Here is a 22,133-nt window from a genome sequence, read left to right as displayed (position 1 = left end):
TTCTTACCTTTCTTCTAAACTTTCCCTATCATAAACTAACATATTTTTGTAAGATCGTCTTTCTTTGCTTTGTTACCAGGTTGATATTATTTAGACATTATCCTGGGGTGGGGGTGGAGGTAATGAAGCAAACGTAAATCCAAGTCCTTTCTCATGTTCACAGTTGGTTTTTAAATCTCTGGTTGCACTTGCCAGACCATTTGGCTTTTTTATTTCCCTTTCTTCTGTCATCACCCTATTATCACTGACTTTGCCTGCAGATACTGTATTGGAAGGAGCAGGGGGTGCAGATGTGTGTGGTTAGCACTTATTGTCATACCTCGGCCTTTGTAGCTTCAGAGAGTATTTGATTCCCGAGAGTAACACTGTGGCACACAAAGTAGTTAGGGACTACCCGATGTAAATGAGTGCTGGTTATACGGAGTGATTAAAAGCATGGGCTCCGGAGACAGATCAGCGATATGATTTGGGTGACTTAACCTCTCTGTGTCTTCCTTTTCTCTTAGTGATGAGAGGAGTACCTGTCTCAGAGAGATTGCTAAAAAGCTTGAGATAGTACACATTCGTGCTTTTAGGAACAATGTTTAATAAACGCATAATAAGCACCAAATAAATGTTAACTGTTCTTACTATTAATAAGAGACAGTTGACATTAATTTATTATGTCATTAATACCCCATTGTAATGTTATTAACACCCTAAATATGACAGTTTTGTGTTGTGAAGGTCATAGGGTTGTTTAACCTTTGTTGAAATTTCTTCAGTCCCTGGAGAGCAGCGTCCAAAAAAATTTCTTACTGCTTTGTTTAGCAATAGGTTTTGTAAGTGCTGATAATGTGCTTTCAGATTACTATATATAGGGGTTCATAACTTGATGTCCATATTTTCAAGAGTTCTGTGAACCCCTTGAATTTTAAAAAACGTGTACATGAGTATTTTTTCTGTAAGAGAGGAGAGAGAGGACACACACAAGTCCTATAGGGATTAGTAATGCCAAAGGAAGGCCTGTGATATTGTGAATTCTTTAAAGAAGCCCATCCAAATGTGGGAGTTTCATACAATAAGTCGTTCGAATCTGGCACGGAAGATTCCATAAAGTCTTCTCAGTGAGACTATGAAAGTAACCAAATCCCCTTTCTCCTCACGTCTTTGTTTGTAGCACAAGTTATTTTCAGTGGGATTTCATCATGCATTTCATGTAATATATTCACAGCGCTCTGCAGGGCTATACGTCAGGGTAAAGAATGCGCCAGAGCCACTGGTGCCTTCAGTGTTAAGGATTTCATTAGTCAAAGAACAAGAATTTAAACAAAACTTGCTATTTTCCAAGGTTGAAATTTAGCCAGAAGTCATTTAATATTGAAATTATTTTCTTTGCTGCCATCTAGTGGTGAAGCAACTTTTCTCAGCATAGCCAAAGGTAAGTTAGAATAGTGATTCACTGTAAATAATTATTTCCTATTTACGTGAAGAATTGTAAATCGTAGTAAATAGGAGAAATGTAGGAATAGCTATGAAATGATGTCAGTCATGGTATTTTTAAGGTCATGTGGTTTTATTGTCTACCATCCCTACCATCTCTGCCCTAATGCGTACTCCTCTCATTCTGTCAGGCCTCCCCACGGCCCAGCTTGTACCCTCTTCTACCTCCCTGTAAACATTTCTTTACACTGAAGCTAAAGTTATGGTGATGTCTTTAAAAAGCAAATCTTATCATGCCTCTTGCCCAGCTTAGAATCTTTTAGTTGAAATTGCTCTTGGAATAAAGACCTAACTCCAAATAGACCTACAGGGGCATGTGAAGTCTGACTCCCACCTCCCACTTCTGCCACATCTAGCATCCTATTTTTCTCTCTCTTTTTTACTGTAGTCATGATGATCTGTCTTCATTCCATCTTACTTCTCCCATTCCTTCCTACCTTCTCTTGCAGTTCCTTTGGCTTATGATATGCTTCCCTTTCCTCTTTCTGTACATAATTCTGGCTCATTTGGAGCTGCTCTCACTACCCTGAGGGAGCCTCCCTGACTTTGCCACATTTCTCTAATGAGGGGCTCCTAGGAGCACCTACCTTTGCAATTCTGCTCTCATTTGCAGTTTTACAGTTGTTGGTCTGGTGATTTTATTGATGTCTGTGTTTCCCACCAGACTACATGTTCCAAGAGGGTAGGAAACACACTTTTTTTTTTTTTAAAGATTTTATTTATTTATTTGACAGAGATAGAGACAGCCAGAGAGAGAGGGAACACAAGCAGGGGGAGTGGGAGAGGAAGAAGCAGGCTCCTAGCGGGGGAGCCTGATGTGGGGCTCGAACCCAGAACGCCGGGATCACGCCCTGAGCCAAAGGCAGACTCTTAACGACTGAGCCACTCAGGCGCCCCTAGGAAACACACTTTTTAACTTGCCATGTCTTTGGTATCCAGTAAATATTATTGAGTTATTTGTGAATGAATCTAAATTTTATGAAGTAGACTAATAGTTTTGAATTATGGATATCTTGGGATGAGGGTTTACCTTAATCATTGTAATGGAAAAGAATCCACAGCAAAATAAAATAGGGGCACAAGTTGCATTGGGCTCACTTAAGTGAACCGTATAGGGGTGCCTGGGTGTCTTAGTTGGTTGAGTGTCTGACTCTTGATTTTGGCTCAGGTCGTGATCTTGGGGTCGTGAGATCGAACCCTGGCCCGCATCAGGCTCTGCGCTCAGCAGGGAGTCTGCTTGAGATTCTCTCTCTCCCTGCCCCTTTGCCGCCCCCACCCCAATAAATAAATAAATCTTAAAAAAAAAAAAAAAAGAACTGTACACATATTCTTGAAATGTAAATAGATGCTTCCAAGCTACAGGAAGCACTTTAGTCTCTTTAGGTGACATTTGCATTTATATACGCCGCTGATTCGCTTTGCTTAGTACACAGAGTTTTTCCACAATGAAAAAGACTGAAGTACAGGCATGTGGCAGTGTGGATTCCAGCCTGGGATGGCTTGGGGCAGGTGCTTCGTGCTAGACGAGAGGGCTGCACAGGGTGGTTGTGCAGTGCATGGTCTTTGCCTTTGATCAGTTCCAAACCAGAGGTGTATTATTTAGCCAGCATAGTGTTAGTGGGAAAAAAATTACCTACTCCTTATATTGATATAATTTTCTAATTAAGAAATTAATCCCTAGCTTTTGTTTAATTTTCACTAAGATTTCCTCTGGACATCATTCACATGAAGGAACACTATAGATGTAGATTCAAGGAAATCTTTAACAAAAGCAGTTTTGACTTTTAAAAACATTCCACAATTATTGTATTTTATTGAGTTATGATTTACATACCGTACCATTCACTGTTCTAAAGTGTACTATGCACTGGTCTTCAGTATATTCACAAGATTGTGCAGTGTCACCATTATCTAATTCTAGAATATTTTCATCACCCTAAAAAGAAGCCTAGTGTGCCCATCAGCAGGCATTCTCCATTCTCTTTTCTCTCTAGCTCCTGTCAGGTGATAGATACAGTTTTTTAAATTGAACTTGCTTTTTTCTTTGCAGAATCCAAGAAAACAGGGGCCTGAAACCCAAGGCAGTACAGCGGAGTTAATAACAGGGCTCGTCCAGCTGGTCCCTCAGTCACACATGCCAGAGATTGCTCAGGAAGCAATGGAGGTGAGGGGAGATGAATTCTAGGCTCTGGAAGGAAAGGTTGTAACTATGTACATTCTTCATGCTTCTTTCGTGTGTGCTTTCTATGAGTGATAGATGTCATTTCTGGACATCTGTCAGAGGTGGCATTTCTAGAAATGGTATGTTTGTGTCTGTATGCTGTTTTATGAACTCAATGGAGAAAGAAGGGGTTTACTTGCTTTATATCTCATGTAGCAGAAAAACATCATGCAAATTTTTATATTTAATACAAAACCTCAAATTTTTCTGATTGCAGTTGACTTTTTGGAGTTTTAAAAATATATGTTGAATTTTAAATGGGGATCTAATTCACCTACCATGAAGTTTACTCTTTTAAACGCACAGTTCAGGGTTTTTTCAGTATATTCACAAGGTCGTGCAGCCTCATCACTGTCTAACCCTGAGACATTTTGTCACCCCAGAATGAGACCCTGCCATTCTGCATTCCCGGTCACCCCAGCCACTGGCGACCACTGATCTGTTTTCTGTCTTTATAGACGGGCTTATTCTAGCCATTTCACAGAAATAGAATCATAAAATATGTGGCTTTTTGTTTCTGGCTTCTTTCATTTAACATAATGTTTTCAAAGTTCATCCGTATTGTAGCACGTAACAATACTTCATTGTTTTTTATTGCCGAATAATATTCTAGTGCATGCATATATGACATTTTGTTTATTCATCTGTTGATGGACATTTAGTATTGTTTCTATTTTTGCCTATTATGAATAATACTGCTATGAAAATTTGTATAAATTTTTTGTGTGAATCTGAATTGGTGGGTCTTACGGTAACTGTTTAACTTTTTGAATGACCAAACTATTTTCCAAAGTGACTGTATCCTTTTCTTTTCCCGCCAGCAGCGTATACGGGTTCTGTTCCTCCCTTCTTGCCACACTTGTTATTGTCTGTCTGTTGGATTACAGCCGTCCTAGTGCGTGTGAATACAGTTGACTTAAAAAAATTCTTTATATTGATTGCTAAATATAGTTTTATGAAGTTTTATAAATATAGTGTTATAAAATTCAAGTCAATTTTATTGAGGTATAATTTACATATAATAGAAATCATAGAAGATTTAGAATATTTCTAGTTACCTTGGGAAGTTCTCCTGTGTCTTATGCCCCCACTCCCTGTCCCAAATACCACTGGTCTGATTTCTATTATAGATTAGTTTTGCCAGTTCTGGAAGTTCATATGAATGAAATCTTAGACTGTGTATTTCTTTTTGTCTGACCTCTTTCACTCACAAGGTTTTGAGATTCATCCACGATGTTAATGTGTTAGCTCCTTTTTTTTAAATTGTTGATAAGTATTCTGTTTGATGATTAAAGCACAGTTTATTCACCTGTTAGTGGCCAGTTGGGTGAACATGTCCATCACTGTCGAAAGTTGTCTCCTGCTCCTTTGTGTTCCCTTCCTTCCTGTCTTCTTGCTGCCCTGTCTGCTCCCCTGCTTCCCTTGCAGCCATTGATCTGCTTTCTGTTATTGCAGGTGAACTTGCATTTTATATAAGTGGAGTCATAAAGTATACTTTTTTTTTTCTGTCTTGTTTAACTCCGCATACTTACCAATAACTCATCTACATTACTGCATGTGTGACGCTGTATAGTGTTCCATCTTGTGGCCATAGCACAATTTGTTTATCCATTTTCTTGTTGATGGGTATTTGTGTTGTTTCTAGTTTTTGGCTATTACAGATAAAACTTCTAGGAGCATGTATGTACAAAGTTGTACATATGTCCACACATACGCTTTCATTTCTCCTAGCTGAACACCGAAGAGTGCAAAAGTCTTACTATGTGGTCTTTATAAGAGACACAGCTTAAATATAAAGACACCGTGGGGTCGATATTTCAGGGATAGGAAAATATGCCACACAAACATGAACTCAAGAAAGCTGGGGTAATACACAAATACAGAGTTTAGAGCAGGAAGCATTACGGGAGAGAAAACGGGACATCTCATTATCACAAAGGTGTCCAGTCTACTGAGAAAATAAAACTCTATATGAACTTAAAAAACAAAGCTTCAAAATAGATAAAAACATATGAAGTAAAAGTAGAGAGAGACAATTCCAGTTTTAGTGGCATACTTGAGCATACTTTTCTCAAAGTCTGATAGAAATAAACAAGCCAAAAAAAAGAAAGTAAGGATAGAAGATTCGAACAACATAGTTATCAGATATGAGCTATTTGGCATACACTGCACTCAATAAATACACTCTTTTCAAGTACACATGGAACATTCAGTGTATCCTGAGCATGAGGTAAGTCTCAACAAATCCTAAAGGATTGAAAGCATTCAGAATTTTTTTGTGACTACAGTGTAATTAAGCTGGAAATCAGTAATAAAAAGTTTTATGAAATATCGAATGATTACATCATGTTTTCATTCATACTCTGCTAGTAAGAATGTAAATTAGTACAACCGCTGTTAAAAATTGCTTTGCAGTATCTACAAAGTAAACGTATGACCTAGCAATTCTATTCTTAGGTATGTGTCCAATAGAAATGCATATACATGTTTACAGTAATATACCATTACTGTATATTAATAGCAGTATAATTTGTAACAGCACTCATCCCTCCCTCCCCCCCAAAAAAGACTGAAAACAACTCAAGTGTATCAACAGTAATAGATAATTTTGGTTATATTCATTCCATTGATTACAACAGTGAAAAAAGAATGAGCTACTACTGCTAAATGCAGAGCGTGGATGGATCAGTATCACAAACGTAATGTTCAGTGAGAACAGCCAAACAAAAGAGAGCATACTGTATGATTCCCTTTATGTAAATAACAAATGGGCACTACTGATCTATGGCAGTAGAAGTCAGTTCAGTGGCCACCTTTGTCAAGCACTAATGATTAAAGGGAATATGAAAAGGGCTTCTAGGCACGACAGTGTTGATCTGGGTAATGGTTACCTGGAGTATGTACATTTGTAAATATTCTTTGAGCTATATACCTAGAAGATATGCTACTTTATTGTTTGTACTATATGTTTCATTTTACCAAAAACGTTTTAGCATTCATTGTTTCACTCATTACTTATATTTGTGTACATTACTGTTGGACCTATAAATTAGTATACTCCTCGCATTCTTTTTGGAAGGCTCTTTGACAGTATTTGGCAGAAGTTGGGCAACTACTCATTTTTTTTGTTCAAATAATTCCATTTCTGTAACTTTTTTTCATCCTGTGAATACAGTTCAAAAGGGAAAGGTACACACACACACACACATACACACACGTATATATGCTTATTGCTCTGATTTATAATGAGAGACTATTAGAGAATTTAAAATATTCACTAGTAAGAGAACAGGTTACTATTCAATGACAGAATGATGTTTCAACTTGGTGAATTATTAAACATCCATTAAAACATGCAGATCACATGGCAATATGGAAGAATGTTAATGAAATGTCAAATGAATGTATTATGTTTACAGCTTTGTTAAATTATATGTGGAAAATAAAATGGAAGGCAACATAACAAGGAAAGCAATCATTTTAAGGCAGGGAAAAGGCTAATACATTGCCTTTCATTATGTTAAAAAAGAGTTTCTTCAAACAAAACTATAAAGAGAGAATTTGCCACTTAAAAGTGTCAGTAAATTGTACTGTTTGTACACAATAGTGACAATTGAATATAAATTTGTCTTGTTTTCTCCTTGGTATGAGAGCTACAAACTATATAATTTTTGAAGATTCTCATGGTGAATTTAAGTTTTCATTATGTATCTAAAATTAATTACAATAAAAGTGAAATAAGATAATATAGGTCTGGTGTTTATATCATTTATAAGTTTTAGAATTATAAAGAGGTCTAAGGTTAGACATTTATATATCTTTTCCTAATATAAGGCAGATTATCAACACAAATATTAGCAGCTTATACATTTGATTTACTTTTAAGAGAAGAAGAAATTAGTTCTCATTATTTGTTCCAAACAGCATTTTACTGGCGTTTTAATAAAAGGCTTTAAAGGGGAGTAAAGACTCACCAAATATACTGACCAGGGACTGAGAAGAATATGCACAGCTCATTGGTGTCCCTCTGGGGACAGCTTTGTGGAATTGGACGTAGGAGGGGGCAGGTCTCAAGGAAGAGTCTAGTTTTGCATTTTATACTTTGGTGGTTTAAATTTATTTAATAATAGTGTTTTTGTATGTTAGTTGTATATTTTAAGTAAATTATTTAATTCCTGTTAATGTTCTGTAAACCAAATTCCAATTTCAATTCTCTTGTCAATTGGAATATTTTAGAATGAATAATCTGCTATGAAATGCAAAGCCTGTTTTGCTCCCTTCTCTCTCTTGTTTTTGGAAATAATTGATCTTTTCTGTTACAAAAGAATTTGTGGTGAACAAGATAACTTCTACTTTGTCTTTTGGCTTTGAAGTAAAGTACTGTTGTGTGTATTAATTTTGGCGAGCTCTCCTTACTTAGGGATTAATTTTTTGTTCCATTGAGTTCTTTGACACTTATTGAAATTCCTTAGTTTGTGTCTTAAAGCAATTTTTACATGTTTATATTGCTCCTCCGAATTCATCAGTCATTTAACTGTATCCCTGTATGCCATTTAAAGTAGGAATGATAGGAATTAAAATGATTTGATTCTGTAGTTATTATTCCCTAGAGATTTCGGTTCTTCAGAGTTTTTCTCTTTTGCTTCATACTGTGTGTTAGGAGTGCAGTTAAATAACGTGATTCGTTAGCATTTGTGAGATAAATACTCCAGTGTTATATTTACCAAAAAACTTCTGAGTAACTCTTCTCTCTCTTTTTTTAAAATTCAGGCTCTGCTGGTTCTTCATCAGTTAGATAGCATCGATTTGTGGAATCCTGATGCTCCTGTAGAAACATTTTGGGAAATTAGGTATATGTACTTTTATTTTTTTAATTCAATTTAAAATTTTATTTAGTTTTTTTTTTGTGTTTAGGTATTAACCTTAGTACTTGGTTTATTGTAAAAGTTTATTTACAGAGGTTTTATGATTTTGTATTTTATTTGACTTGAAATTATTAATTAGATTACTCCTTGTTTTAACTGTGAGCATTGCAATCACAGCAATTTAGAAAGTAAATTTTAAAAAATTGTGCTAAATTTTATTACCCAACTGTAGAGTACTGTCACTTGGCGTATTCTATTGTTTCAGATTTCTCTGTAGTTACAACTGTGTTTTAAATTGTTAATTACAATTATAAGCTTAGAGTGTTAAAACTTTGTAATATTAAGTTTGTTTTTAAAACTATGGTCATTCATTAATTTCACATGACACCAGTGATTTTGGTAGGTGAATTAATAGTGAACATCTGCCTTAGAAGGTAAAAATATATAGAGAATTTTATAATTTATTTCCTGCTTATATAAATTATTATCTTTTAGAGAGCACAAAGGCAACATATTGAGAAAAATGGGAATGTGTAAGCCTCAGGTTTTGTCATTATCTCCTCATAGAGGTGGGCGCACTAAGTCACCTGGCAGCTGAGTTAAATCCTACACACACAGCAGTGTTCTTTGATAGTAATATAATGTGAATCACGTATGTAATTTAAACTTTTCTAGTTGCCACATTACAGAGAGTAAACAGGTAGTATTAATTGTAATAATATTTTTAAACCCAGTACATATATCTAGAAAGTATTTCAAAGTGTAATCAATATAAAAGTTATTGAGATATTTTACATTGTTTTTTTTCATCAAGTCTTCAAAATTTCATTGTTTCACACTTACAGCACATCTCAATTTGGGAAAGCCATATTTCATATGCTCAGTAGCTACATGTGGCTGGCTAGTGGCTACCGTGTTGGACAGTGTGGCTGTAGAGTAGGGATCAGCAAATGTTTCTCTAAAAGGTTGGGTAGTAAATATTGTATGGTTGGTGGGCCAGCTAGTCTCTGTCAGAACTATTCACTTCCACTGTTGGAGCGTGAAAGCAGCCAGAGACGATATGTAAATGAACGGGTATGGCCATGTTCCACTAACACTTTATTTACAAAAGCAAATAAGGACTGGATTTGGCCTACAGACAGTTGTTTGCAGATCCCTGCTCTAGACCGGTAAACTGGGTTTACATACAGTCTCTGCTGTGCACGTGATCTGTCATTTCTTCTTGAGTCTCCTGCAAAGATGGGATGCATGGATGAAACAATTGGGAATTTGGGGGTTTAGAGGATTTAGAATTACTTGCTTTTTTTTTTTTAATGTAGTTTGTAGACTTATTTCCTTTGATTATCATGCTGTTAACATTTTGATAACCATTTCTCTAAAACAAATCCTAGCTTCTCTAAACTTGTATCCGTTATGAGAGAATGTCATTCTTATGTACTGAATAGCTCTCTGTGAGGTTATTTATTGACGATACTGATAACAATGAACTTTATATTATTGCAGCTCTCAAATGCTTTTTTACATCTGCAAGAAATTAACTAGCCATCAAATGCTTAGTAGCACAGAAATTCTCAAATGGTTGCGGGAAATTTTGATCTGCAGGAATAAATTTCTTCTTAAAAATAAGGTAGGCAAAATGACATCTTTAAAATGGAAGAATATTTGGGGGTAATGGGATAGATTTAGGAAGTGCATATTAGCCAAATTAAGTCCTATTTTAGCTCTTTCTGTCTACAAAGTCTTCCAGGGAAATATATGTGCCAGAGGATGATGACTGACAAGTTAACATTTTAAAAATTATTCTGAGCCTTTGTCCTTAAAGCTACAATCCTGATAAATTCTAGCTGAGTTAAGCAGGACTCTGTGGGGTCTAGGTGTAGGAGGAGTCGGGCTGCTATAACCAAATTAAGTTGAGAAACATATTCCATCTTAAGTTTGTGCATAAGGCTTGAATTTTATGGCTTAGGCTAGTCCAGAGAATGTTATCTATCAATTATCTGAAGGGAAGAGGTTGAGGGTGTTTAATCTAAGTTTATTTATATTCCTGTCATAACAGTTTCACCTCTTCGAATATCTGAGTATTCTTCCCTAGGGTTGAGTGAGAAGTTTTGATTCCTGTTAAAACATGGGGCAGGGTTTTACGGGGTTAGAGAAGAGCCTTAAATTTCTTTTAACATAAAGTTTCTGAAGTCAGTTAAATTTTTTTCTATTGTGTCGTAATTTCAGGAGTATTTGATCCAATGAATTTTTATCCGTTTCTAGAATCATAGCTACAAAAAAATCTTAAACGTATTAAATTCATGCTTTTCAGTGTACCATGCAGCTTGTTAAATTTTTTGTTTACAGATAGTCTAATGGTGAGTTGGCATCTGGGTAGACTTCAGGGTTTCATACCCTTGTCTGGGTTATAATTCTCCAGAGTATAAGCATTAGTAATCCAGTAATCAATCTGTAGTAGTCTGGTCAGTAAAGTTACCCCTGCAACATACGTGCCTTATAAACCAGAGTTAATTACTGGTCCAGAGGAACTTAATCTCAGAAGAGCCAGCTTCCAATTATCCTGACATATCACAGGATAAAATCCTGTGGGAGAAAATCTTTGTCATTTATAATTGACTGAGAAGTACATTATATTTTCCACATGGTAGATTTATGTGTTGCTGTTTTACTTCTGTCCATGTTAGATCTAGAAATGTTAATTTTGCATTTCTAGAATCTGTTGTTCCTGATGCTTTGAAGGGTGAAAAGCTAAGAGGAGTTTCAAAGACATTGAACAAACATTATTTGTACTACTGGGTTTCTAGTGCCTATTCTTCAAGGTAAGGGGTGGGAGTTGGGATGAGAGGTTTTCCAGGATAGTCTCAAACAGGAAGACAGCTTGTATTATGTAATTATTTTTCTTGGTTATCAGTGCTTCAGAGAAGGCTTACTTATTTTTTTCTTTTTAGCAGGCAGATAGAAGTTCCTGTCACTTTCTCTTCCTTTATGGGGTAGGATGTGATGTTCCTTCGAGTGGAACTACTGGTCAGATGTCCATGAATCATGAAGAACTACTACCTTCTTGTACTCCTGGAGCCTCTCTTCGGAAGGGGAAAGGAAACTCATCCATGGTAAGCAGCCCCTTTCGTAGTTTTCTTGTGTCATTGTCATCTGTGCTGTATATTTTTTCCTGAATGAACTTTGGTAAATTTCAACTAGATAATATAGCGTGATAAAGAACTGCTTAGACTGTGGTTCCATTACTGCTCTTTGTGGAACCTCAGGCAAGTTCCTAACATCTCTGTGACCCAGTTCATCAACTTTAAAATGGAGATAATAAAAATTTATGCCCCAGAATTGTTGTGAGGATTAAATGAGATTCGTGTAAATAGCAACTTGATTATTTGACACTTAACAAGCTATAACTGATAGCTATAATTATTATAAACCTCTACTGCATAAAGGAAGACCATTCATATCCCAGAAGTTTAGAAGTTGTACCGACTACCAAAAATACAAAGTTACTGGGAGGTAAAGCATTTTGCTTGATGTTACAGATAAGCATTTGTGGTTTTTATTTGTGTGCATAATTCTTTTTAAAAATCACAGTAAAGGTCAATCAGAGAAAGAATTCTCATACAATCTCACTGATATGTGGAATTTAAGAAACAAAACAGAGGATCATAGGGGAAGAGAGGAAAAAATAAAACAAGACAAAATCAGAGAGGGAGACAAACCATAAGAGACTCTTAATCATAGGAAACAAACTGAGGGTTGCTGGAGGGGAGGGGGGTGGGGGGGAGTGGGTGGTGGACATTAAGGAGAGCATGTGATGTAATGAGCACTGGGTGTTATGTAAGACTGATGAACCACAGATCTGTACCTCTGAAACCAATAATACACTATATGTTAATTAAAATAAAATAAATAAAAAATAAAAACCATAATATAAGTGAAAATATTAAATCATTACAAAAGAACTGCTTTTATAGACCAAATCTTTTTTTTTTTTTTTAATGGTATCTTTACTGTTAAAAACATTGCTGGCATTTAGTATGCAGCTCCCATTCTAGAGAGTACATTCTTTAATCCTTATCAGTGGAGATGAATATCAGTTCTTTTTTCATGGGAAGGTCCGCAGTATGCATTCACAGCCTTGTTGCAGGGTGGTTAGGTTAACTTTCTGAATCTTTGCCATTCTATAGCCTGTGGGAATCTTGGTTGTGTTGATATTCCACAGAAGATCTTGCGGGTCCACTTTACCACTGGCATTCTGTTGTTAGGCTTGAAGATCAAGAAGTACAGACCAAAGCTTTTTTATCCCTAATTTTCAGTATAATCTTCTGTTAAGGACAAAACAACAAATAACCAGTTCAGGGTTTACTGTTGTCTGTGTTAACTGTGGAATTTATATTCATTTTATAAATGAAGATTTCTTTTGGGAGTATGTAATCCAGAATCAAGTGTATCTTCTACAGCAGTATTTACTTTTTGTTTGTGCCCTCATTTTAGTGCACTTTATTTCTTCCCCCAGTAGGTAGATAGAATTTCTTATTACTTCCTTTGTCGTTTATAGTTGAGTTGGGAGTGCATTGCATTTTTCATTCAGATTTATGCTGTGGGTGCTTTACTTGTGTTTGTGTTGGCTTAATCTGCATTTCTAGAATCTGGAATAAGATAATACCTGTTTGACTTGAAATTGGGCAAATAGTAGCATGATGTTGGTCTAGATAATCTCATTTCTCACTCAGACGAGATATTTCGAGGTTTGAAAATTGCTGTCATGATTGCAGGGGAAAGCTTTTGTGGGTTATTGTATGCAGACATATATGGTACATAGCATGTTGCATTGTTGGATTTTGTAAATAAAATTACCTAAGTTGCCAACATAATGCCTCCCATCCCTGACTCCCAGGATAGTGCAGCAGGGTGCAGCGGCACCCCGCCGATCTGCCGACAAGCTCAGACTAAACTAGAAGTGGCCCTGTACATGTTTCTGTGGAGCCCTGACACTGAAGCTGTCCTGGTGGCCATGTCCTGTTTCCGCCACCTCTGCGAGGAAGCAGATATCCGGTGTGGGGTGGATGAGGTGTCGGTGCACAACTTCTTGCCCAACTATAACACGTTTATGGAATTTGCCTCTGTCAGCAATATGATGTCAACAGGTAAATGTGGATAGTGTTCCCCACATCCCACTCAGTTTGCCTTAAATCACACGACATCTGATGGTGCTAACTGCTTTCTAAGCTTATAGGGTTCATTCAGATAGCTTACCTGAAATCCTTTTCTATACAAGATAGGGTGAAAGTAAATAGCATTTGAAATAAATTGTTAACTTCTCACTGAGCTTTTAATATTTAGTACATTTGTTTAAAAACTGGCAGTATAACTTGCTGTCAGTTACAAATTTTATAATTTACTGTGGCTGAGCTAAATATAGTGAAGTTTTAAACACTGGCACATGTTTTGAGTAAATATAGGTGGGAATAGTTATTTTATGCTGCGGACATTGTAGAGTCCAAGTTAAATACCTTTCCGGTGAAGCTGGCAAAAGGAAGTGTTCACCTTTGTCATTTGAAGCGTTCATTCCCCTCCTCCTACTCTGCCTTATGGGTTGGGCTCGCCAGGGCTTCCCTTGGCAAGCAGGGCTCTAAGTGCAATAAGTTGATTTGCTGTTGTCTTTGCTTAGGAAGAGCAGCACTTCAGAAGAGAGTGATGGCACTTCTAAGGCGCATTGAGCATCCCACTGCAGGAAACACTGAGGTATGCCCTTAGCAACAGAAACAGCCCTCCCAGGCCCCCACCCGCAAATGTAGAAGCCTCGTGTCATGTGTGTGTGACGGAATAGCTTTTGAAGCAAATCTAAGATCTGCGTGTATTACGAGTAGGATATTATAATGTGTACCAAGTTTGAGACCTGTCTCCTGCTGATTGATTTTTAGTTCTAGGTTTAAAGTTGCTTTCAAGTGGTAATTGCCTTCATTTTAGGCTTGGGAAGATACGCATGCAAAGTGGGAACAAGCTACAAAACTAATCCTCAACTACCCAAAAGCTAAAATGGAAGATGGCCAGGTGAGTTTGTAAAGTTGATTTTTTGTCTTTTAAGTGATCTGCTAGACACATGTACTTCACTTCGATACTCTTTTGAGTCACTGTTAGTATAGTATGTGTATAGTTGTCGTAAGACTGTTACTTAGTTGTGGCTCGTCTAGAACTGCACTGTTATGGTGGTCACTAGTCACATGTGGCTACTTAAGTTTAAATGAAAATTTAAATTAATTAAAATTAAATACAGTTACAATTCAGTTTCTCAGTCATCCAGTAACCACATTTCAAGGACTCATTAGCCACATGTGGCAATTTTCTACTGTATTAGACAGCACAGATATCAGACGTTGCCATTTTTGCAGAAATATTGGCCAGCACCAGCTAGAGATGATTTATGGTAGAGACCACTCCTTTACCCTCTTTCCTTCTATTTCTCCATCGGAGTATTTCACGGACTTTCCAGGAAAGGGACGACAAAGGTAGAGAAAATAAATTAAAATTGAAACAATACATTTTACTATTTAGTTAGGCATTCTAATTAAGGGATCTGGTGGGCAGAAGATTGAACCCATAGGTTAAGTGAAATTTAAACATTTGGACATTTCATTCAACTATTTTCATCTGTTACCCCAGAAATTAATAATTAATTGGTATTTGTGTATAATTGATTTGTAATGGCCATATATTGCTCTCGTTAGGTGTTTTAGAAAAACTGGTTAGCCTCCCATTGCTTTTTTCTTGTCATGCTTAATTAGGGCAAGGAAAAAAAGTTCTGTTTTTGTAAAGCAAAAGTATGTACCTAATGTCATTTGGAGAGGACATGTAGCCTTCGGATGAAAGCTTTTTTGGGTGGATAACTGTTATGTTGAGATATAATTTACATACCATACAGTTCACTCATTTAAAATGTACTGTTACTTTCTTCCACCTTTCTGTGTCACCATAATGGTATGCATGAACATCCTGGCAGATGCTTTCAAGAGCATCAGTGGTGCCAAAAAGAGAGGCAAACTCAGGTTCTCATTAGGCCATGTTCCAAAGTCATCGCCCAGTTTCTGACTATGATGATGAAGCATGGTTACATTGATGAATTTGAAATCATTGATTATCAGAGAGCTGGGAAAATTGTTGTGAACTTCACAGGGAGGTGTTAAACAAGTGTGGAGTGATCACATTTGATTTACAACTCAAAGGTCTAGAAGAATAACAGAATACTCTGCTCCGGTCCTGCCAGTTTGGTTGCATTGTACTGATACCGACAACCTCAGCTGGCATCATGGACCATGAAGAAAGACAAAACCAAAGTATATTTACAAAGTTGCACAACCATCACCCCAGTTTAAAAAAACCCCATATACTTGCGCTGTCATTCCCTAATCTCCTTCTTCCCCCCGACCCTAGGGAGCCACCAGTCTGCTTTCTGTAGATTTGCCTGTTCTGCACATTTCACACAATATGACTGTTGTTGTTTTCCACTTGGCATAATGTTTGCAAGGTTCGTTCATGTGAGTCAAAGCTTTTTAAAAGAAGTTTGATATTCTGGGTTAGTGTATTAGTCTATGACAAAAAATATTAGTGGCTCTTAAAAAAATGTATATGGTAATCTTAGGTTTGGACTTTGTTTTTTTATTGGAATATAACATACATACAAAAAGATGTATAAATCTAAGCGACAGTTCAAAATAGTAGGAGGTGAACATAACCTGTGCAACCAACACCCACATCAAGAAATAAATCATTACCGGGGTGCTTGGGTGGCTCAGTTGGTTAAGCATTTGCCTTCATCTCAGGTCATGATCCCAAGGTCCTGGGATCGAGCCCCACATTGGGCATCCTGCTCAGTGGGGATTCTGCTTCTCCCTCTCCTTCTGCCCCTCCCCCTGTTTATGCTCTCTCTCTATCAAATAAATACATCTTTAAAAAAAATAAAAAGAAACCATTACCAGCACATCGAAGCCTTCATTGTGCCCCTCTTCTACTCACTAACAACCCAAGAGTAACCATTATGCTAACTCCTAAATACAGTAGTTTTCCTGTTTGTAAACTTGATATAAATTGAGTGCTAGAGATATAGTCTCTTATGTCTGGCTTCTTTCACTCAGACTCATCCACACTATTCCATACCATTGTCGTTCATTCACTGTTATTGCTCTAACTATTTCATTCAACACACAGCCCACAATTTAATTTTCCTTTCTACTCTCTTTGGGCATTGGATTGCTATACAAAGAATTTTAGTTACTTTGAATATTTCTGCTATGAACATTCTTCAGTGTGTCTTTTGATGACCATCTAGATTTATTTCTGTAAAGTACATACTTAACAGTGGCATTGCTTGGTCATAGGGTATGCAGATACATGTATGGGGAATATAAACTGATACAACAACTGCTTGAAAAACTGGTGGTTTCACAAAGATTTTTAAAAGACAATTAATGTTTTAAAATTAATTGCTATAGCACCTCTGTAACTGATGAAATATCATCCAGCCATTAAAAGCATTCATTTTACTGAAACTAATATTACACCTTATGTTAACTAACTGGAATTTAAATAAAAACTTGAAAGAAAAAAAATAAAAGCATTCCTTTTAAAGAGTATGTGCCAAATGGACTCACTAACAGAGGTCTACTAGTGGTTTCTTATTCCTACGCGAACAGTTTCTCTATTGTGATTATCAAATTCGAGCCCTTTAAAGACCAAAAGCAGAAAGTAAAATATTGCATATACCTTTTCTAATTCAATTAGGTAAAAAAAAGTTTTGAAGTATTTAAATATTCATTAGTATTAGATATTTATATCAGGCCTGTGCAGAGGTAAGCTGAAAACATTGTATTACTATAATATAATGTATGCAGCTAATAACTGAATTCACTATGCCAAAGAATGGAACATTATCAAGGGAAATGTAAAATTATACCAGTGGTACAGACCTGAAAAGCAAGAAATTTGTAGTATTCATTTGAACCCCATTAAGAAGTATATAAATAAACAATTCGAACTAGAGAAAAACACTAACCTAACTCTTTATGTACTGCAGAAATCAAGACACAAAAGATCCACTCAGATGGAAGAAGAATGCCATTATCAAAATGTTTCTATTTCAGCTTAAGTTTAACTTATTTAGCCTTTTAAAAATATATATAACATGACACAGTTCAAGAACATTTAACTGTAATTTGAAAACACTACTATGTTCCTAGAAGCAAGAAGAGAATAAGTATTATTGCTTCTGTTGGCGATCTAATCAAGAGTGCCAAAAAGTACTGAATTAACCGAGGCTGAGTGATAAAATATGAACCCTGTGAGAGAAAAGTCTTTAAACCTATTGTGAAAACTACAATTACTAAAACACCTGTTGATAATAGTACATTAAATGCTGCAAATTCACCACACCTAGTCAAATAAGAATATACGAAATGAATTTTGACTACCATGTAAAAAATTCCTCTTTACCTGTTGTTGCCTACATTTTCAAGGCAGCCTTCAGTGAATCTCACTTGAATCTGTCTGTAAATCAACATACTAAGGGACAGAGAAGTTTTTCTGCTTCATTTTTTAATCCTTCAGAAAGATTGAGTCATATCTTGAACTGTATCCTACAATAAAGTGTTTCCTTTCTTGCAAACATTATCCAGATTAATGTCTGTTAGAGCATTACTGTTGAATTGATGTTTATGAACTGCAGGTCCTTGACTAAGACATAAATGGGATGCTAAATTGGGAAGATGTTGTTGGAGGAAAGATGTTAGTTCTGCATGTGAATTAATCTGAACTAGCTGCTCTTCACACCCAGATTCTTCATCAACATCAGCCATGTTTTTTCTGATTTTGCACTGATCTGGGAGCTATTGCAACTGACGTCAGCTGCACTTAGCATATCATCAGCAACATGCCCATCATGGTGGTAGTGATGGTGGTGGTGGTGATGCTAGGGACCAATACATTGTAGACCGTTAAATGAGTCATTCCCCAAGAAAGTCGCCAGTGTGTTTAATACAAGATTCTTGAGATGCTTGTGCTATATGAGCGGTGTTTATTTCCCCTGAAATATCATGCTTTGGGTCTGGAGAGTACAAACAGGCATCTAGCCTTTGTATTTGATTATTTACTGATGGCATTGATTCAGTGTTAAAAACCAGGTCCTTTCCTATTCTGTCGCTTGTCCTATTTTTTTTCTGACAGGCCTTGGGAATCCCCTAAGCAAATGCCTGCTTGATTTTCTAACTTGCTGTTCTGAAGATCTGTACCACAACTGACTTTAGGAGGATTATGACCATCATTGTCATCTCCATCTTTCTTAAGGGCTTGAATATTTGCAATGTTGTCATTGTCATCGTTGTCGTCTTTTTTTGAGTGCTAGTAAAGCAAAGTTTAATAAGCGATAATACAAAGCTCCCAAAGAGGAAGGGGACCTGAGAGGGTTGCCCTTTGCAATGTCTTCTGACTGTAGCTCCCTGCTAGGGCTCGCAGCTGACTGGTTTGCATGGCTAGAATTCACCTCATTGCTAGATCCATCATTGTGCCTACTACTGCTACCAGGAGCACTGCTTCATCTTTGCCACTGTTGGCAGTTTCATCAGAACTGCCCTGCATGGATTCCTCTGTATCTGAAAGTCACTGTTGCACGTTTGTGTCTGTTAGTAAGTTGTTCATCCATTTCATTGTTAAACTGCTTCCACTTTGATGGGTATCGCTATTATCAATATTTTAAGGACCAGCTGCAGGTGACTAAGGTGATGGATCTGCTCTTCTGAGCCCTTCTGCCTCTTACTTAGTTTAGTATTTAATGAAGATGCAAAAGAACTCTGTTTAGATAGCTCACCCTTAGCTGCTATTGCATTATTCCATAAGGCTTTTTTTTTTTAAATAATGCTTTAATTAACATTAATGCCAAGTACAGTGTTTGTTCAGCATGAACACTTGGCTCAAGAGTTGCGACTGGATTAAAGAGATGTCTAAGTGGTACTGGATCCAAATTCTTAATAAATAAAGGAAGTAGGTCATGGCTATACTGATTACAGTGTTTCAGCACTGCTGCAGCTCACATGCAGTCAGTATGCCGAGTACTCGGTTGCCCTTCTGCTGCTAAAAAAATTCAGAATCACTTGGCACCGTTTAATAATCTCAGTATGTAAATTTGGTCCAAATAGATGCTCTACCACACTGTTGCTTATAAGCCAGCCTGCAAGTTCTTTTGCAGTGGACGTATCTGTGTCTGATACCAGTGATTCCTTATTGCACAAATCATTGAAGGTGTGAAGTTGATCTGCTGTCTGACTCAGTCCAGCCAACCTCACAAAGTAGATGACAGAAAATATAAAATTAAAATGCAGGATCTAGGCTTTCTTTGTCAAAGTGGAGCATTGTATCTAGTAGTTCTTTCACTGTGCTCCACGTCAAGTCACCATGTTGCAAGCTGCATTCTGTCTTTACTCTTGTTCAGAGAACTTGCATAAATACGTATAACCCAGGTCCTAAAAGGGGTAATGCACTGCACGACAGGAGGGAGAGTAGCCATGTTCTAATATTAGTGACAACTGGAATAAATGCATGTGCCATAAGAAATGGTAGTCTCAGGAGTTCTGCATTCAAAGCAGCCCTTCTTCGGAGAAAGGCTAGTTTTTCCCACAAAACAAACATACAAGGAAGCAAATGCAGTGGTACTTCTCCATCGTTTATATCACAGACTGCCCCTAATATGTTGCTTTCTTGGGTTGATATGTCCTCAGTAACAAGATGAGTATTAGCTTGTAAGCACTGTGTAAGGAAAAGTGAATTGGAAAACAATCTTTGCCACACATAGTAAGAGTTTTTCTTTCTCATTTGTACTCCATAAAGTAACAGCATTGGAATTCTTTGAAGATTCCTTCTCAGTCAGATTCTTACAGAGTTTGATTTTTTTTTGTATTGTTTCTTGTCTTTCTGCACTTCCTTCATTACAGCCTCTTTCTGCTCAGTGGTTCTTTTGCTTGATTACTCTTACCTTGCCACGCGGAGTCTTTGTTAATAGTAGTACAGTGTTTGCAAAGTGTCCCAGAGCACCTGAATTTGGGCCATCACTAATAAGTGCACACAGTACTTGGTTGAAAATTTCCAAATGCTTATGTTTCTTGAAGCAGCATAGACATTGCCTCTCTGTCCAGGAATTGATATAAGCAAATAATTGGAACGTATGTTTCTTTCTGAGCTGTACTCTGTAGCCACCTTCTGTATCTGATAGTGCGTGTGTGTCCATCGCTACCTCCGTTCCGTAAGGCTCATCTGGCCTCGGGCAGTAAGATAGCTTGATGTGACTAGAAATGGTAGAGTGAAGATTTGGATTTTTTAAATGGAAAAAAGTGTTCTTTTGTCATGGAAGAAATGTTGGATAAAAAGTAATTTTGTCAAGTCTCTCAACCAATTGAGGTTGAATTCATGCTTTCCATAAAAATTTTGTGTTTAGGCTGCTGAAAGCCTTCACAAGACCATTGTTAAGAGGCGAATGTCTCATGTGAGTGGAGGAGGATCCATAGATTTGTCTGACACGGACTCCCTACAGGAATGGATCAACATGACTGGCTTCCTTTGTGCCCTTGGGGGAGTGTGCCTGCAGCAGAGAAGCAATTCTGGCCTGGCAACCTATAGCCCACCCATGGGCCCAGTCAGTGAACGTAAGGGTTCCATGATTTCAGTGATGTCTTCAGAGGGAAATGCAGATACACCTGTCAGCAAATTTATGGATCGGCTGTTATCCTTAATGGTGTGTAACCATGAGAAAGTGGGACTTCAAATACGGACCAATGTTAAGGACCTGGTGGGTCTTGAATTGAGTCCTGCTCTTTATCCAATGCTGTTTAACAAATTGAAGAATACCATCAGCAAGTTTTTTGACTCCCAAGGACAGGTAAAGTGTTCTCTGCTTTATTTCTTACCCTTTCCTATGAATAGAGTGACTTGTTTGATAATGAACCTTTTTTTTTTAAATTATTTAATTTGATACTGGCATGAACATCACTCACAGTTTTTTAAAAATAGGCAAAAATTTGCAGAAAAAAGAATCATCTAATGTAAGGATCAGTTTTGGTTTTTGGAAACTGTAGTGTGTGAGTGGGCCAGGAGTTATGCATGTCTTGGGTGTGGGTATGAGTGTCTCGGTATGTCTGTGTGCCTATTTGGATATATGCCTGTGGGCGCATTTCTGCATGTGTATGACATTTAGGTCAGGCAGTTTCATCTCCGTATGGTCTGTCTGCTGTGCCTTGATGCCAAAATGTATTTTGTTCTTTATATAGGTTTTATTGACTGACACCAATACGCAATTTGTGGAGCAAACTATAGCTATAATGAAGAATTTACTAGATAATCATACTGAAGGCAGCTCAGAACATCTGGGGCAAGCTAGCATTGAAACAATGATGTTAAATCTAGTCAGGTAAGGATTCTACTGACATGGAGCAGAAACACATCAGTATTGACAGTTATTAGGGAAATAATTTGCCATTCTTTATTGCACCCAAATTGGGATGTGACAATAAGGTAACCAGAAGTAATATATG

General features: G+C 37.0%; 1 protein-coding gene across 6 annotated transcripts in view; it reads left to right on the top strand.

Moving 5' to 3' along the window:
• The window catches only part of NF1 (neurofibromin 1), a 258,716-nt gene that overhangs the window by 94,835 nt on the left and 141,748 nt on the right, over positions 1 to 22,133 (top strand). For 5 of the 6 annotated variants that reach the window (XM_026517664.4, XM_026517666.4, XM_048223273.2 and 2 more), the window contains exons 14-22: positions 3,533 to 3,646; positions 8,474 to 8,553; positions 10,072 to 10,195; positions 11,517 to 11,678; positions 13,463 to 13,712; positions 14,237 to 14,310; positions 14,536 to 14,619; positions 21,041 to 21,481; positions 21,870 to 22,009. In XM_026517664.4, the coding sequence (XP_026373449.1) occupies positions 3,533 to 3,646; positions 8,474 to 8,553; positions 10,072 to 10,195; positions 11,517 to 11,678; positions 13,463 to 13,712; positions 14,237 to 14,310; positions 14,536 to 14,619; positions 21,041 to 21,481; positions 21,870 to 22,009 (1,469 nt within the window). The remainder of the gene's footprint in view (positions 1 to 3,532; positions 3,647 to 8,473; positions 8,554 to 10,071; positions 10,196 to 11,516; positions 11,679 to 13,462; positions 13,713 to 14,236; positions 14,311 to 14,535; positions 14,620 to 21,040; positions 21,482 to 21,869; positions 22,010 to 22,133) is intronic. The other variant, XM_026517665.4, reaches the window with a different exon arrangement.

This window comes from Ursus arctos, unplaced genomic scaffold (genome assembly GCF_023065955.2).
Source record: "Ursus arctos isolate Adak ecotype North America unplaced genomic scaffold, UrsArc2.0 scaffold_24, whole genome shotgun sequence".
NCBI lineage: Eukaryota > Metazoa > Chordata > Mammalia > Carnivora > Ursidae > Ursus > Ursus arctos.
Note: the sequence above shows the minus strand (reverse complement) of the source record. Positions and strands in the feature narration are given on the sequence as shown.